This window comes from Lagenorhynchus albirostris, chromosome 9, assembly GCF_949774975.1.
Source record: "Lagenorhynchus albirostris chromosome 9, mLagAlb1.1, whole genome shotgun sequence".
NCBI lineage: Eukaryota > Metazoa > Chordata > Mammalia > Artiodactyla > Delphinidae > Lagenorhynchus > Lagenorhynchus albirostris.
In genome coordinates, this window is record NC_083103.1 from 5,436,184 (window position 1) to 5,454,093 (window position 17,910).

Here is a 17,910-nt window from a genome sequence, read left to right on the forward strand (position 1 = left end):
CTCAGTAGTTGTGGTGCATGGGCTTAGTTGCTCCACGGCATGTGGAATCTTCCCAGACCAGGGCTCGAACCCGTGTCCCCCACGTTGGCAGGCGGATTCTTAACCACTGCGCCACCAGGGAAGTCCCCTGTTATTTTTTTTAAATTTTTGTTTGTTTGTTTATTTGTTTTTTTGTGGTACGCGGGCCTCTCACTGTTGCGGCCTCCCCCGTTGCAGAGCAACAGGCTCCGGACGCGCAGGCTCAGCGGCCACGGCTCACGGGCCCAGCCGCTCCACGGCATGTGTGATCTTCCCAGACCGGGGCACGAACCCGTGTCCCCCGCATCGGCAGATGGACTCTCAACCACTGTGCCACCAGGGAAGCCCCCTGTTGTTGTTTTTAAATGGAAGAGATCAGAACATGGTGCTGCTGTGTGAGGGGTGGTGGCTGGAGAAGGATTGGGAGGTTTGGGGAATGGAATCAGGGACAAACAGAAGAGAATCAAAAGGGTTGCTGGGTAGCCATGTGGCACCAGTGATATCAGCAAACACATCTCTGTCATGGACTCATCGGCATGACTGTGACATTCCCTGACATTTCCTATCAAGCCAGAGGTGGGGACAGAGTGAAGAGAGGCTGTTGCCCAAGGCTGAGGACAGGCAAGCAGGGATGGCAGTGAATCAAAGGGCGAGAGACTCTAGAGGGCTAGAGATTGCACTCTGAGTGGCTGCCAGCCCAGCGCTGCATATGCCTACAGGGTGGGGAGTAGAGGGAACCAGTGGCAGGGGTGGGGGGCAGGGGGTGGACGCAGAGGGGAGCCTGGCCAGAAAGGGCATTTCAGAGTCTGAGTTCTTGAACTCTCCCCCCACAGCTCCCTACTGATGAGGTCAGGGGTGTGAGTCCTTCCTTTGGGTTTGGGTGCTGTGGACCACCAGGCGGGTAGCTCCGCATGCATGACAGCTCATCAGGTTTTCTGTGAATGGGTTTGTCATTTGTTCTCCATCCACAGCTGCTTCAGGAGAGGTGATGGGTTTTCATTGGTTATCTTAGGTTCCACCTCTCAAGTACGGTCTCATAGTCAGGCGCCCACGTACACAGAGGTCAATTTAAGAACCTGGGACACCTAGGGCCCTGCAGAGTCACAGGGGGAAGGGCATTATCTCTAGAACGAATGCCTTCTGCTCCCAGGAAGGTTAGGGAGAGTGGGAGAGAAGGAGAGAAGGCCCTCCTCCCTGTCACCTCCAGATAGCATGCTGTGGAGGGGAAATCTCATCCTCATCTTGGGTGCCTGGGAACACACCTGTGTTTGAGAGGATGCCTACAAGATTGAGAACTGTCACTTGGGCGAGGCAACTTCTGGGGTGGGGGAGTGGATAGAGTAGAGGTTCTGCTGGGGGGCGGCAAGGGGGTAGTCATGCCTTGCCAGCTTCCTGCTTTTGCAAAGACTGACCCATATCCAGGACTTAGGTCCCCCTTGGTATGTGGGGAGACTCACTGAAGCACGCACCCCCCCCCCCCACACACACACACATACATTCCCCACTTGCCATAGCCATCCCAAGTGGGGAAGGGCCAAGGGAGGCCCTTGTTCCCCTTAACCTACAGGGCAAGGGCTAGTGATCCAGGCCTGGCTGAGCGCTCTGATGGGTGGCTCCCCCTTAGCTCCCCCTTATTCTCTGGAGCCACAACTGTCCCTGCCTTTGTTCCTTCAATTCTTGAGCTCCCTGACTCAGCCTGGTTCCCCAATTTCCCAGCAGTGGACAAAGCCGTTGTCAGTAGGCTGGGGGTAGGGGCATTGAGGGAGTAACTGTGAGCTTTAGAACCAGAGCTCTGGCCCTTTCCCCAAGCTTCAGCATCCCTCAGCCTTCCTAGTTCAGAGGTCACCTCTAGGCCCCTCTCCAGTTTGTCCTGATCGCCAAGGCTAGGCTGATGGGGTGGAAACTTAAGTAGGACCTTCCTCCCAGCTGGACAAAGTCTGACACCTGGTGGCCAAGGTGAGGAATGGCCGGAAGGGCCCCTTTTCAAACCTCCCTAGGATTGCCCTAGAGCCAGGAAGGCCAAGGTGAAAGGGGAGGTGATGGGAGGAGGTTTGGGTGGGGTGTTTGGGACAGAGCAGAAGAGACGTCCAGCAGCAAAACACCCAGACCTAGGGGAACTTTTGCCTTCCGCCCCTTAAGCCCACGGGGCCAGAGAGCCTGGAGCAGGAGGAAGGAGGGTGTCTGGGAGGGTCAGGAGGGACCAGGAGGAGCTGCCTGAAAGAATTTGCCCCACAGGGTGGAGAACGGGGCCAAGGGTGGGAGTCTGGCGCCCAGAATCTCCAGCTCAGGGTGGGTGGCAGGGCCTGAGGGCCTGAGGAAGGGGGATGCAGGGAGAGGGAAGGAGAGCGGGCTACGCCCCGCACCCCGCTGGGCCCCAGGCAGCTGATTCCCTCCCTCCACCTGCCCCCACCTTCCTAGCTCTAGCTGGCTCTCCCCACAGGCCCCATTGTGACTGGGGGAAGGGAAGGGACTCTTAGGGCACGTGCGCAGTGCTGAGGCTCCCCCATCCTGCCACATTGTCTGAGCTAAGCCAGGTCTAATCCCCCTTCCCCTTGGAGCAGTCAGTGGTGGGCCTCAGCCCTAAAGAAGGTGCTGGGATCCTGTTCCAGTTCTTTTCTCTCCTTTTCTCTTGCGTTCCCCCAAGACTCTGGCCTTGGCTGTGAGGCAAGGGCCTTGAGTGTTCCCAGGCCAAGGTGCAAAGGTCACTCCTGCCAGTCTCATCACCAGCCTCTGGGGATCGGGGCTGACAAGGAACCTACGCCTGGGTCTCGGAAAATTTCCTGAAAGAAAGAGAGCTTAACCCCCAGGTCAGACCTCTGGCCTGGGCTTCCAGCCTGAAGCCTGAACTGTGTGTGACAGGACCCAGGACAGCAGTTTTGGGGATAGGCCAGGAGATTGCCTGAATAGGGATAGGGGTTCCAGGAAGGAAGGTTAAAAGTGGCAGACAGGGTTGGGGGAGTAAAGAGGGAAAAGACCTGAGGGTGGGCAGGCCAAGGTCTGGCCTCGTTGGGCCAGCACAACCTAGGGCCTCAGATGCCGCGTCGGGGAAGGGCACCAACTGGACAGACACGGCCCCCAAGCCCCTGGGTGCCTACTCCTTCGAGCCTTGGGGCTTGGTCCCACTGCTGCCCAACTAGGTGAGGGGGGCAACGCTGCCTGTGGGGAGTTCCCTCAACTCCAGGCCGGAAAGCCAGTCCTAGGGTGCCTGCACTTGAGCGGATGACCTGGACGGGGACAAGCTGAAGGCCAAGGGACACATCTTCCAGGCTGAGTGGCAGAGGCTAGCGGGGCCTGGGCCAGGCAGGGCTGTGGGCAGCTGGCAGGGATGGCCCAGACAGTGCCCAGAGAGCAAGCCAGGGTGCCAGAGAGGAGAGGGACTAGCTCAGGCGGCAGTGGGAGCCGCTGTGGCCGCCCAGCAGCATACCCCATTTCACGCTCCCTGGGCGGTGGCAGGGCCCCACGGCTATCAGCTTTCAGAGGTGGGAGGGACCAGGAATGAGGAGGGGTCTGCCCCACCCATGGCTCCCTACTCCCTCAGGGCTTTGTGGGCGCAGGAGGTGGGTGCCACACACCTCCAGACACGCCCTCTGAGGAGGGGTGGTCAGTCCCACAGAGCCTGGGCACCATCCCTCCCTGGAGCACTCTGTGCCCGACTGGACCCCACACGGAAGCCCTTCCCAGGCCTGGTGGAGAGGGCCTCCCTGCTTCCCTCCCCAAGGCAGCAGGGCCCCTGTCTGCCTCAGCGTGGGCCCCACATAGTCCAGGAGGCAGAAGGGGGATTAGACCAGGCCCAGCCCAAACAGGCCAAACAGTAAAGCAGGGAAGGGCCCTCCAGCCCCATGCAGTGCACCCATGAGCTCTCCCTCCTCCACTCCGCCCTCCTTCAGGAAGGGATGGGGAGAGCCAGGCGGGAGGAGGCCCCTGAAGACATGGCCGGCTCGTTCCAGCTCCTCCTCTTTGGTGGTCTACTCTCCAGAGCCTTCTGCTCCCATGTGCCCACAATCCTCCTAAGGCAGAGTGACAGGGGGAAGGCAGAAGCCTCTGAGCAGGCCCTTGCACCCCGGGAAGGAAGAACTGGATGGGATCTCTGGAGGGCGATGGGGCTGGGCTGGGCCTCACACTGATTCCCAGACTCCCGATGGCCGGCGCTTTCGCCTGCCGCCAGGAAGCTGGTGAGGAGGAGGCGGGTATAGGGGTGAGTCAGCGATGACAGGAGCCCAAGGGACAAAGGTCATGGGTGGAGAATTGAGAGACGCTGTTTACAGCAGCCCACCTCTTCCAGGAGGTCTTCCAGTGCTAAGCCAGCCTCCAGGTCCAACCCACTCTGACCCTCTCTTCCCCCTTTTCCTGTTTGTTAGGAATTTTATCCTGGCACTGACAATGTGTGTGTCCGTGTGCTTGCCCTTTAGCCTGTGAGCTCCTGGGGAGCACGGAGGGACAATGGTTTTCTGGGGCCCCACCATTGCCTGTGACTATCAGTACTTCCTACTTCCTCATTTTATCTTGTACCGCATGGCTTGCGGGATCTTAATTCCCGGAACCAGGGATCAAACCCTCGCCCCCTTCAGTGGAAGCTCCGAGTCCTAACCACTGGACTGCCAGGGATGTCCCCAGTACTTCCTACTTTCAAGAACCATTTCTATCTCAGTAGAGTAAGTATGTGGGAAAGTGCTTAGCACAGTACTCGGCTGTGCGTGCCATATATGTGTCAGGTTTACTGTTGGTATTTTCTGCTCATACTCTCACATTGGGGTGGATTTTACTGACGAAGGACTGGGGATCCAAACGCACTCTGGCCTCCTGCGCGGTGTGGAATCTTCCTGACTAGAGGACGGGTGGGGGCAGGCTGTAGGACCCCAGGACAGCCGAGGAGGCGAGCACTCGTCTGGACTCAGAGTGGGCAGTGTCTCTGGGCGTAGCTTTCAGAACCCATGGGCTTCTCCGGGGAGGTCTCCTAGGGCCGGTGGGGGTGCCGTGGGAGCCGGGAAGGGGTCGGGATGAGCCCAAACTCTCTCCGGACCTCCAGACCTGCCCACACAACACTCGGTGGGCCAAGGGGCGGGACTGGAAGTCTCCGGCTGGGCTCTGGGGAGTTACACACCGGCCACGGGGATTAGTGAGGCTGAAAAGAACATTTGCCTAGGAAGGGAAAACGGGAAGTGAGAGGCTGAGGATAACACTCTGCAAGTCCCCAGAGACCCGCTGTAGACCAGTGGGGGGGGGGCAGGAGGAGGTGGTGCAGTCTGGCTATATCATGACAGGTCCCCCACCCCAGCCTCACCCCTTCTCCCCCAGAACGCAGCTGCATCAGATGCCCCGCCCCCTCTGCCTGCACCACCTGTCATTGGCTGGGGATAAGCCCTGCCCCACAGAGGCGGCCTCCCATTGGCTTAGGTCTTTGCTGTTTGCATGCCTGTGGGGGTGGGGGAGAGGCGTCATTCCTTGGAACCCTCGGACTTCCTTTCTGTTTGTCTGGGTCATCCGTCTGCCCATCGCTGGCCCCAGGCTTGCTCTCTGGCCCCAGCCCTCTCTCACTCTCTCTCTCTCTCTGCAGCTGTCTCTCTCGTGCCCGCTGGCCTGTCTCTCCTTCCCGGCAGTCGCCTCCTTCTCCGCCTGCCTGGGTGGCCGCCATGGGCCGGAAACGGCTCATCACTGACTCCTACCCTGTAGTGAAGAGGAGGGAGGGCTCCGCTGGGCACAGCAAGGGGGAGCTGGCACCAGAGCTAGGTCTCTGAGGTGTGGGAGGGCGGGAGGAGTGGATGTGAGGGACACGAGAGAACGTGGGCAATGGAAGGGGAAGTGAAGTATGTCCTCTGCTTCCTACACCAGACCTGGCAGTGGACAGCAGAGGCAAAGGGGCGGTGAGGGCTGGGGAACAGTGGGTCAGCTGTGAGGCAAGGGGCAGGGGACCAGCCCGGCAGGGCACAGGCTTGGGCAGGCCTGAGGAGCAGCATGTCATTGCAGGGGAAGAGCCTCAGCCCCTGAGCGTGGATGAAGCGGAGATGGAGCTGCTGAGGCAGTTTGACCTGGCCTGGCAGTATGGGCCCTGCACAGGTGAGAGCCCCCTCAGGCCCCGAGAGCACATCCCGGAGCCAGTCCTGCCACCCACTCGGCACCCAAGCAGCCCCAGCCCCTGCCTGACCCTCTCAGCACTGTGTCTGGAAACCAGGGGTGTGGAGGTCCTGACACACCCCTCCACCCACACTCTCTAGCCTGGACGCTTCCCTGCCCCCCACGAGGCCCCACTGTCTTCTTTCCACCCCCGCAGGGATCACACGGCTGCAACGCTGGCATCGCGCAGAGCAGATGGGCTTAGAGCCTCCCCAAGAAGTGTGGCAGGTGCTGCAGACCCACCCCGGTGATCCGCGCTTCCAGTGCAGGTCAGAGGCCGGTGGGGGGCTCTCAGGGGAGCCAGGGACTTCTCCAGGCACCGCCTGGCCCTGGATGGGGGCCGTCCTGACCGGAGGAAGAAATAGGTGCAGCCTTGGGGGGTCCCCGCTGAGCAGGCAAGAAGGTTCTACAAGGTGCTGCGCTCAGGAGGCAGAAGCTTGCCTTAATACTTATCTCTGAGCTAATGGTGGAGGAAGGGTACACTAGGGCCCAAGGGACTATTTAATACTGAGAGGTTGGCCAAGGACCAGAGGCCGTGGCCAAGAGCTGGGGCTGGTGAGAGCCGATCAAGAGACTTAACTGATGCGGGTTTTTCCCTCCATCCCACACCCCCTCGCACAGCCTCTGGCATCTCTATCCCCTCTGAAGCACCACCTTAGACCTCCCGCCCACTACTTGAGGACCTCCAGACACAAGCTAGAACCAGTTGCTGCCCCTCGGCTCAGCTCTGCTGTGGAAAACATTTGGCAGGAAAGAGGTTCACAGTGAAGGGAAGAGGCTGAATGTGGAGGTCCGACCAGCAGGCTCCCAGTGCCCCCTCTGAGATCCGACACAGCCGAAGCCAAGCACCTCCTACGTGGAGAGTGGTTTCTGAGGACGAGGACCTGGCCATGACCCTTCTGAAGCTGCCACGTGCCTGACCTGAACACTGTGGTCCTTGGGATGATGTGGCAAATTAGGCACAGCTTTGGGAAGAACCAGACTCCGGCAGAAGGCAGAAGACCGAAGAGGCAAAGATGTACTCCGCACCTCAGGCTGGGAATCTGAGGGCAGAATTGGCTGAGCTTACAGGGCAAGGGGTTCACTAGTGCTTATCAATAAAGAACTCTGAGCCTGGGAGCCTGACCTCCAGTCTCGTAATGTGGCCCTGCTTGGACGGGCAGCACCCAGAAGGTTGATAGGTAGGAGAGAACTAGCACCATGCTTTCCTGCAAGGTGCGTGTGCCTCTTCCACTGCCTAACCCTAGACCTGAGAGGAAGGAAAGAGAGACACCTTAAAAAAAAAACAACAACAGTCAGTCTTCACAAGCGCTGAGCAACCTCTGGCGCCCCCTGGTGGCACACACTATTCTAGCCACCTTCCCTTACCAGCCAGGAAAACCCCACTGGAGCCACCACCTAGCCTGCCCAGGGCTGCCCACCTCACAAAAATGGGTTCTTTGTCAGAGCAGGATCCATGGGGCCCATGACTCATAAGGTCCAGACAGACATACACATACCCAGCAAGCACCTGTACTTTCCCACATGGGGGCCACCTGGATCCAAAGCAGGGTTGGGGGAGCGTTTCAACCTGCAGGACCTGCTCAAAGATGGCCATCATCTGAGGAGCTTTGTTAGGGAACTGGAAGGTCCTGGGGATGGAGGAGAACTGGCCGTATTCAGAAACAGCGCTTAGGGGACCCTGGGACATACGACGTGGAGAACGGAATCAGTACTCCTCTTAATGGTGTTACTTCATCTGATGTATCAGCCCTCCATCCTGGGGCAGGCAGAGACAGAACTATTAACTCCTTGGGAACAGGCCTAGAGGGCAATCAAGTGGCCTTTTTAGTCCCCATTTTACTGAGTACTGACCATGCCTCAAGTACTTTAAATGTATTATCCCTAAATTTCCTAAAAGTCCTTCATGGTAGGTTTTACAGAGAGGGAAACTGAAGCCTAGACGGTTGTCCAAAGTTGCCCAGAAGCGCCAGCAGCAGGTATGTGGTGGCGCAGAGACTGGGGCCGTGTGCACTGGGCTCTTCCCGTCTCCGCCGTGGCCCCTGCCCGGCTGCTGAGCACCTGCTGTGTGCTGGGCTCTAGAGCTCCTCTGGGCTGTTAGTGGTGAGGAGATGGACAACAACACACACGTAAATATGATGTCAGGCGGTGGTCAGTGCTGGGCAGAATTAGGGTGAGAGGTCAGAGAATGCCAAGGGTGCTGAAGAGGTTGGTCGGGGGAGGCTCTCCAACAGGGTGGCATCGGGCAGGCCGAAGGGACAACAAGCACACCCTCCCCAAGGCAGGCGTGTTTCCAGACTGGTCCAGGGGCAGCACGGAGGCCAGGGACCGGGCAGAGGGAGCGAGGAAGTGGGGGGGCAAATGAGGCCAGAGAGGTAGCAGGTTGGTCCCACAGGGCCTTGTGGACCAGGACGAGGAACCTGGATTTTATCCTGAGTGAGAGAGGAAGACACTGGTGGGGTGGGTCTTAAGCCAGTAAATGACAATCAATCTTACGTCTTGAAAGCATTACTCTGGCTGTTGGTAGAAAACAGACTGTGGGTTTGGGGGAAGAAGAGGCAATGAAACCACTCAGGAGGCTGCTGGAGTTGGCCTCGTGAGAGGTGATGGTGATTTAGCCCCGCGTGGGAGATGGAGGTGGTAAGAAGCGGCCAGCTTCTTTTCTTTCTGTATTTTGAAGGGGAACTAACTGACAGGACTTGCTGATCAGTTGGCTGTGGGGTTTAAGAGAGAGAGGAGCCAAGGATAACTCCAAAGGTTTTGGCTTGAGCAACTGGAAGAACAGAGTTCCCATTACTAAGATGGGAAAGATTGCGGGAAGGGGAGGGTGGGGCAGGGAATTAAGAGTTCAGATTTGAGGTCTGTGACACATCCAAGCTGGGGAGTAGGCAGTGGACATGCAAGTCTGGAATTCTAGGGAGAGCTCTGGGTTTGAGGTATAAATTGGGGCATCTTTTAGGTGGCATTTAAAGCCGTGTGTGGGGATGAGATTACCTGAGTGAGTATAGTTAGAGGTGAGAAGTGGTCCAAGGACAGCGCTGAGGCTTCTATGCTTAGAGGCAAGGGAGGCCTGAGCAAGGAGACCGAGGAGGGGCCAGACTGGAGAGAAGTCAGGAGAGGGTAGGGCCTGGGAAGCCTGGGCAGAGGGTCAAAGTCTCAGATGCTTCTGAGAGGCTGGTAAAATGAAGCCTGAGAAGAAGAGCACACTGGACTCGGCAACGTGGCGGTCGCAGGAGACAAGCAGCTCCCACGGGGTGATGGGGATGGGACCGGGCCTGGAGTGGGCTCAGGGGGACGGGCAGGGGAAGTGGAAACGGGGAGCATGCTGATCCTTTCAGAGACCTTTTACTGTAAAGGGAGCAGAGAAACGAGTGGCCACTGGAGAGGGTGTGGGATCAAGGAACCGTTTTGATTTGTTGTTCTGTCTCGTCTTTTGCTTTAGCTAGAGTGACAGTACAGCATAATGACCTGGTGAGGAGAGTGACCCGACAGGGAGTCTTTGTGAAGTTGAGAAGGGCCAGGACTAGGACACAGGGAAGAGTGTGGACTTAGATCGGAGCATCCACTGTGACAGGAAGGGAGGCAGAGGATATGCGAGTAGATGCAGGTAGGAGGACACGGTTTGGGGTGGGAACATTCAAGAATCAGATGCTTGCTGACAGCCTGGTATGCTGGGAGGGATCTGATGTTTAGTGAGCGCCAACCCACGCCATCTGCTGCACTTCACGCTGTCTAGTTGACTGCTCAGAACAATCTCATTAGGTGAGTATTATCCACTCTCACAGATAAGGAAACCGAGGCTGAGAGGGAAAGTGCCCTGCTTCATCCATGAGCACCGGGGCTCAATTCCCACCTGGGTCTGTCTTCCCACTGTGTTACCCCACACCTGCATTCCCACCCGCACCTGCACTCCAGGTGCTTAGGGTGGCATCGAAGAGATAAGACCCACCCATGTGGAAAGCTGAAAAACAATGTACTACAGGGGCTTCCCTGGTGGCACAGTGGTTGAGAGTCCGCCTGCCGATGCAGGGGACACAGGTTCATGCCCCGGTCCAGGAAGATCCCACATGCCGTGGAGTGGCTGGGCCCGTGAGCCATGGCCACTGAGCCTGCCCGTCCGGAGCCTGTGCTCCGCAACGGGAGAGGCCGCAGCGGTGAGAGGCCCGCGTACCACAGAAAAAAAAAAAAAATGTACTACAAGTGCTACCTTGGGGCAAGTAGGAAGGTATAGACATGGAGTTCTCAGGAAGGAGAGAGTGTTAAAGGGACCCTCACTGCAAGGGCCCTGAGCACAGGACTGCCACGTCGGCATGGCCCCCGCCTTACCTCATCACGCCTGGCCTCTCAGCCCACCAGGCCCCTGCTTCTCAGAACTTTCCACTGCAGAATGAATGCACACTCGCCACCAGGGCCACTCTGAACATTCTTAGTAGTTGTGTGTTTTCTCTTTGGCCAATTTTGCATTCTGCTCCATGATGTGTGTGGGGTAGTTGCTGTAACGTAAAAATGGCTGAACTTACTTACCAAGTAAAATGAACCCCAGGAAGATGTGGTCCTGTGTGGCCTATGGCTGGTTTCATATACCGCGACACGCCTACTACCACCCAGCCGAGGCTGAGCTGCACTGCAGAAAGCACCAAACAAGCGTGTGTTGGGAGGAAATAGGTCAGCGGCCCTTGAAGGGTGAGTAAGAGTCAGCAGACAGAGAAAAACATTCTAGACTGAGGGACTGGGTTGAGCAAAGGCGGTGAGGAGAGGTGGGTGTGTGTGCCCAGGGGAGATGTGTGCAGACTGCAGCACTTGCTCTACAAAAATCAGCGCAGCCCAAAGCTGGCGTTTCGGTGCTTGCTATGTATCCAGCACTGTCCTAAGTGCCTTTTATCCTCACAGCAATCCTAGAAATTATTATAAACGTTTTATAAAGCAATTTAGAGAGGAAATTCAGGCACAGAAAGGTTAAGTACTTGCCCAGGATCACACAGCATGTGACTGAGGAGAATAAACAGGATTTGATCCCAGAGTCCCGCTCCAGAGCCTGCACTCATGTCATGTGGCATAATACTAGTGAGGTGGCGGAACAAACACAGGTTCTTGAGCCTGAGACAAAGGAGTCTGGACTCATCGGTGGTGATGAGAGTGCCTGAAGGTTTTTGAGCAGGAGAGGGACAGGATAAAAATAATCATTCTGGAGAATCTGTCTGACCAGACTAGACGGGGAAGAAACTGCAGGCAGGAGGGCCAAGTAGGAAGCTATAAAATATTCAAAACATGGGTGCTGAGACCTAGATTAGCAGACAATGCAAAGGACAAAGAGCTAGCTATACGAGAGGTTGCAAAGGAAGCTGGCAAGACCTGCGTTTGGGAAGGAAGGATATGGGGAGGAGCCGGCCACTATGACTCAGGTTTTGAGCTCGGGTGGGTGAGAGAATGCTGGTGCCATGGGCAGAACAAAATGGAAACTGGGAGGGGAAGACAGGCTTGATTTCATGCATGTTTAGTTTGAGATGACGACAGGACATCCAAATGGAAACATCTAGTAGGCAATGGAAACCCAGAGGTCAAGTCCAGCAGCAAGGTCAGAGAAGGGTGTGGAATCCAGGGGACAGAGGGGAATCACCTGCCAGGAGCTGACACTTGAGCCCATGACCATGGACGAGTTCTCTGAGAGAGGAAAGGGAGACAGGGAGAGGGTGCAAAGATAGGACCAAAGATGGCACTTGGGAAAATTCTCTCTAGAAGAAGGTGGAAGAAGGCCAGCAAAGAAGAGGGGAGAGTGTCAGAGTGGCAGGAGAGTCGACGTAGTGTTCGGGAGGCTCCCGAGAGCTTCACAAGTGGTAGTGGCTGGTGTGATGGTGCCGAGACGTCAAGGAAGATCTCATTAGGAGGAGGTGGAAAGGTACAGGATGGCTCACCCTAATTCGGTCCCCACATTTCCTGCTTCCCTCTGTCCTTGTTTTGTAATTCTCGCTGGCATCTCAGCTGTCGTAGTATCTACCATGCCACACCCATCAAAGAGGGGCACGCTGATTCATTCTTTATTGACTCAGGTGTGGCAGCACTTATCCACCCTCAAACTCTGACAAACTCACTAATAGCGTGAGGGCTTAGGGAGCTAATTTACCAAGAAACTCGAGTATGCAGGGAAAGGAAGACATTTCTGAATTAGACAATTCTAGAAGTAGATGGAAGCCACAGCAATGCCAGCTTGAGCAAATTTGGGTTAACACCACCTCCAGGACTTAGGGGATCCTCAACATGATTGCTAGTTTTCTCAGCAGGTAGGTCTCCAGTCTATCCACCTGAGTCCTAATCTAGAAAACAACTTTGTGCCAGTCAGCACAGGCAAATCAGAGCCCTGGTCACTAAGCTTCAAGAGCTTTACTGCAGTGCGCGAGAGAGACACAGAGCCCTGGTCCCTAAGCTTCAAGGGCTTTACTGCAGTGCGCGCGAGAGACACAGAGCCCTGGTCCCTAAGCTTCAAGAGCTTACTGCAGTGCGCGCGAGAGACACAGAGCCCTGGTCCCTAAGCTTCAAGAGCTTTACTGCAGTGCACGAGAGAGGCAGAAAAGACGTATAGGAGAATTTTAAACACTGCCACAAGACGGGTGTAAAACGGACTCATGGAACTCAGACTTCCTGAAAACGGCCCTTTAGCTCAGCATTTAAGGATGAGTAGCGGCTTCCACAAGGTGGACAAGGTCCTTGGTAATTCTTGAGTCCTACTTCAGTCCTTTGTCTCTTGAAGGAAGAGGCATTTCCTAGAGACCTCCTATGGGGTGGAAGCCTCCCTCACTTCACCAAGAGGTTCCAATGGCTCCTGTCCTGCGAGTCCCACCTGGATTGCATGCTGTTCTCTCCTTGCAGCTCTCCTCCTCTGCATCCTGTGATAACCTGGTTATATTTTATTATAGCATGTCACATTGCTGCAACAATACATTTCATTGTCTCCACTGCTGGAGGGTATTTTATCCTTGTCACCAGTGTAACTAGCACAGGGATTGCTACATAGTAAGCACTCAAAGCTGAAAGAACCTTCCCACTTCACTCACACCTACTGTTTGATTGGTTGGTCCTGTCCAGCCTGTGAGAACCATTTATGTACCAGTTATGAAGGTCAGGCCTAAACTCCAGTGAAATCTGATCTCCATCTAAGTCACTTCTGGGGGTTGTGTGGCCTTGATGGCAGGAGCCATCTTTTCCTAGAGCCTTCTCGTCAAGGAAGGCATCAAGGCTGTCTGTCAACTTCAGAAGCAGGATCCTGTTCCATTCCTATTTTGAAGCCTGTGCCGCCACTGGGCCAGCCTGCTGAGCGTTTATCTGAGGTCCTCTCACATGAGAGTGGAGACAGTCATCCTATCCAGAGTATGGAGGAGGATCCAGCCAACTTTTCTACATGCTCTCAAGAGCATGGCCGCCCAGGATCCTACATTACCTCCCACAATACTGGCATGTAAACTGGTACAATCCCAAAGACACCAATTTGGCATTATTTACCAAAATTACAAATGCACATATCCCTTTCAGTTCCTATGTAGAAATGTATCCTACAGATACTCTTGTATGTATAAAATAACATTATAGCACTGTTTGTAATAGCAAAGACTATAAATAGCCTAAATGTCTCTCAGTAAGGCAACCAGAATGTAAGTTGTAGTAAATGATGGATGCTGTGCTGTGAAAAAGTTTGAGGAAGCTCTTTATGTATTGGTGCAGAATGGGATGACCTGTGAAATATACAGTTAAGTGTAAAAAAGGATTCACAGAACACTGTGCACACTCTGCTATAACTTAGGTTAAAAGGTGTGTATTCACTTGTTTCATGCATACAATATCTCTGAAAAGACACCCAAGAACTTGATACCACCAGTTGCCTTTGAGAGGAAGGTAACTTGGTGGCTTGGAAATAGGAATGAGGGGAAATTTTTCATTGAATAAGACTTTTGAACTTTGAACTATGTAACTATATTACCTATTTAATCAATCAATAAGAAAAAAACTCTCATCCATGTTGATGCACTTATTTAACAAGTATTAAAAATAATAGAAACAATACCACTAGGGTATTGGATTATTGTATCATGCATCGCGATGGCTTTGTGCATATCCCTGCACTCATGATGCTGCACTCTTTTTACTATATTCCTCTGGGAGAAAAGGGTCTTCTACCTGTCTGTATGGTGGAATCCTGGCAGTGGGAAAGTCCAGGACTCATTCCCTCTAGAAGGCCCATCTCCTCTTTTATTAGACCTCTGCCAGGCCCCTGGCACTGCCCTACACTGGGACAAGAGCCAACTTGTCACAGGGACAGGTTTCACAAGAGTGCAAACATGATGAGTCCAGTATAAAAGTCCAACCAGTTCATCCATTTATTCATCTAACAAATGCAGATGGGGCATCTGTTACTGTGAGTAGTATGTGGAATATATGGCTTGGGTCGCAAATCTTAAAGTTTTTCCAGTCTACCCTTAAATACATGAAAAGTTGCACAACTTCACTCCAAATAAGACTGGCAAATGCTAAAACATTTGGACAGTACACTCTGTTGGCAAGGCTTGGGGGAAACATGCAGGAGTACAGAATGGCACAGCCTCTATGGAGAGGAATTGGTGACACTGATAAGATGACAGCAGTTACTTTTGACCCAGCAATCCCACTGCTAGGAATTTACCCTGAAAATTTACTTCCACAAACATAAAACAACATATGCATAAATGTATTCACTGTGGCATTATTTGTAAAAGCAGAATATTGGAAACACCCTAAATTCTTGTCCACGGATTAAATAAACCCGCCCAAGGGAATACTGTGTAGCCATTTTTAAAAATGAGGAAGATTTCCATTAGCTGATATGGAGTGATTACCAGGACAAATTGTTAAGTATGTAGTATACTACCTTTGTGTAAGAAAGAAGGGGAAATGAGATATATATTCCAAAAAGGGAACACTGGGAAGAATAAACTAGAAACGAATAAAACGGTTACTGTTGGGGGTAGGTAAGAACGGAGTGGATGAGACAGGATAGGAAGGATATTTCTCTAAGTATATTTTCTTATATAGTTTCGGCTCTTGAACCACATAAACATTTTACATATTCAAAAATATATCGAAAGAGATTTTCAAAAATCCTAAAATTGAATATAAACGGTAACAAATCAACCCAACTGTATGTCAAATTAATAATATAACCTCACAGAAAAAGAATATAAGGATTCAAGTAACTTTTGAACACAGTTCATGGACTTCGTAAGAACAAAAGAACCACACACACAAAAAAACTTGAACTTTACTTAGTAGGTTTGTTGTTGATAATGGTATTGGTGTACTAATTCTAAAACTGTTTTGCTGTTTTTGTATTAAAAATAGAAAATAATGAATAAACATATAAATGTTGGGAACCAGAGATTGCACTGTGAAAAAAGGGAGATAAAATATGGAATGGGGGGGAATTCCCTGGCGGTCCAGTGGTTAGGACCCCACGCTTCCACTGCAGGGGACACGGGTTCGATCCCTGGTCGGGGAACTAAGATCCCACAAGCCGCGAGGAGGGGCCAAAAAAAAAAGGAATGGGGGAAGGTGAGGAAGAGTCCTGAAGTGCTGGATTTGAATTAGAGGTATCAGTATGCTGATTTCTTTTTAAATTAACTTTTTGAAGTATCATTTATCTACAATAAAACTACAGATCTTATTTTATTTATTTATTCTGGCCATGCCACCAAAATAATAGTTATACACCAGTGTAACTACCAACCCAATTAAGATCTAGAACATTTCCATCAGCCCAGAAAGTTCCCTCACTCTCCTTTGCATCCAATCTCTCCCTCCTCTCCCATCCTAGGCAATTTGATTCCTATAATCAAAGATTTGTTTTGCCTGTTCTAGAACTCATACAAATGCCACCATTCAGCACATCTGACTTATTTCACTCAGTACAGTGTCTATGAGATCCATTCATGTTGTATATCAGCACTTCACTCATCTTTGTTGCTCAGTAATATTCCATTGTATGAATATACTAAAATGTAGTTATCCATTTATCAATGGATGAACATCTGGGTTATTTCTAGTTTTGGACTCTAATGAATCAAGCTGTTATGAATATTTAGGTACAAGTCTTTGTGTAGGCATTTAGTTTCATTTCTCTTGTGTAGATGCCAGGGAGTCGAATTGCTGGAAGGTGTAACATAATATACATTCAATTTTACAAGAAACTGCTAATCTGTTTTCCAAAGTGGTTCTACTTTTTCTTTTTTTTGATTATTTAAAGATCATTTTATTGAGGATTGACAACTATGCTATCATCAAAGTGGTTCTACCCTTTTACATTCCCATCAGCAATGCATGAAAGTTTTTGTTGCCCCATATCCTACCAGCACTTGTTATTGTTAGTCTTTTGAATTCTAACCGTTTAATGAGTGTAAAGTGGTACGTCATTGTGGGGTTTTTTTTCCACATCTTTATTGGAGTATAAATGCTTTACAATATTGTGTTAGTTTCTGCTGTACAACAAAGTGAATCAGCTATATGTATACATATATCCCTATATCCCCTCTCTCTTGAGCCTCCCTCCCACCCTCCCAATCTCATCCCTCTAGGTCATCACAAAGCACCGAGCTGATCTCCCTGGTGCTATGCAGCAGCTTCCCACTAGCCATCCATTGTGGTTTTAATTTGCATTTTCCTAATGTTGAGCATCTTTCATGGATTTATTTGCCATTTGTATATTTCCTTTGGTGAAGTGTCTTTTCAAATATTTTGTCGATTTTAACATCAGGTTATTTGGCTTCTTATTATTGAGTGGTAAAAGTTGTTTATATATTCTGGATACATGACTTTTGTTAAATATATGTATTGTGAATATTTTCTCCCAGTTTGTAGCTTGCTTTTTCATTTTCTTAATAGCGTTGTTTGAAGAACCAAAGTTTTTTTTTTTTGAACCAAAGTTTTTAATTTGATGAAATTTGATTTATCAATTTTTTCTTTTATGATTAGTGCTTTTTATATCCTAAGAAATATTTACTTACCCCAAAGTAATAAATATCTTCTCCTATGCTTTTTTCTAGATGTTTTATTGTTTTAGTTTTTACTTTAGGTCTAAGATCTATTTTGAATTAATTTTCACCCTTTTGCCCCTGATAATTGGTAATTTGTATCTTCCTTCTTCTTTTCCTTAATCAGTCTTACTAGGGGTTTATCAATTTATTAATATTTTCAAAGAACCAACTTTTGGCTTTGCTAACTTTCTCTGTTCTTTGTATATTTTCTATACAAAAGCATTAGTGAAGAGCATTAATTTCTGCTCTTCACTATCTCTTCCTTCCTTTGGGTTTAACTTGGTCTTTTACTAATTTATTTTTGAGATAGTATTCACATAACATAAAATCCACCACTTAAAAGTGTACAATTCAATGGTTTTTAGTATATTCACTATGTTGTGCAATCACTGCCACCATCTAATTCCAGAACTTTCCCATTACCCTATTATCAGTCAGTCCCAGTTCTCCCCGCCAACCACTAGTCTACTTTCTGTCTCCATGGATTTGCCTATTCTGAATATTTCATGTAAATGGAATCACACAATATGTGGACTTTTGTGTCTGGCTTCTTTCATTTAGCATAAGGTTTTCAAGAATCATACATGCTGTAATTACTTCATTCCTTTTTATGGCTGAATAGTATTCCATTGTGTGGATATATCATATCTTGTTTATCCATTCATTAGTTGGTGGACATTTGAGTTGTTTCTACTTTTTGGCTATATGACTAACGTTGCTATGAACATCC

The 17,910-nt window shown here is 51.2% G+C and overlaps 2 protein-coding genes across 2 annotated transcripts in view; one reads left to right on the plus strand and one right to left on the minus strand.

The window, feature by feature from the left end:
* LOC132526071 (uncharacterized) overlaps positions 1–17,910 on the minus strand; it is a 58,976-nt gene that overhangs the window by 24,534 nt on the left and 16,532 nt on the right. The gene's annotated exons all lie outside the window — the stretch shown is intronic.
* On the plus strand, positions 5,463–7,248 carry POLD4 (DNA polymerase delta 4, accessory subunit). Its single transcript, XM_060157588.1, has 4 exons — positions 5,463–5,745; positions 5,983–6,072; positions 6,287–6,398; positions 6,751–7,248. Exons 1-4 carry the CDS (start codon positions 5,649–5,651, stop codon positions 6,773–6,775), a joined length of 324 nt encoding a protein of 107 aa, XP_060013571.1. The 5' UTR covers positions 5,463–5,648; the 3' UTR covers positions 6,776–7,248.

Excerpts from the sequence above, each read along its gene's own strand:
- POLD4 (XM_060157588.1), top strand. The coding sequence starts at position 5,649 with ATGGGCCGGAAACGGCTCATCACTGACTCCTACCCTGTAGTGAAGAGG. Across the intron at positions 6,073-6,286 it reads GCAGTATGGGCCCTGCACAG|GGATCACACGGCTGCAACGC; the intron begins GTGAGAGCCCCC and ends CCACCCCCGCAG. Across the intron at positions 6,399-6,750 it reads GATCCGCGCTTCCAGTGCAG|CCTCTGGCATCTCTATCCCC; the intron begins GTCAGAGGCCGG and ends CCCCTCGCACAG.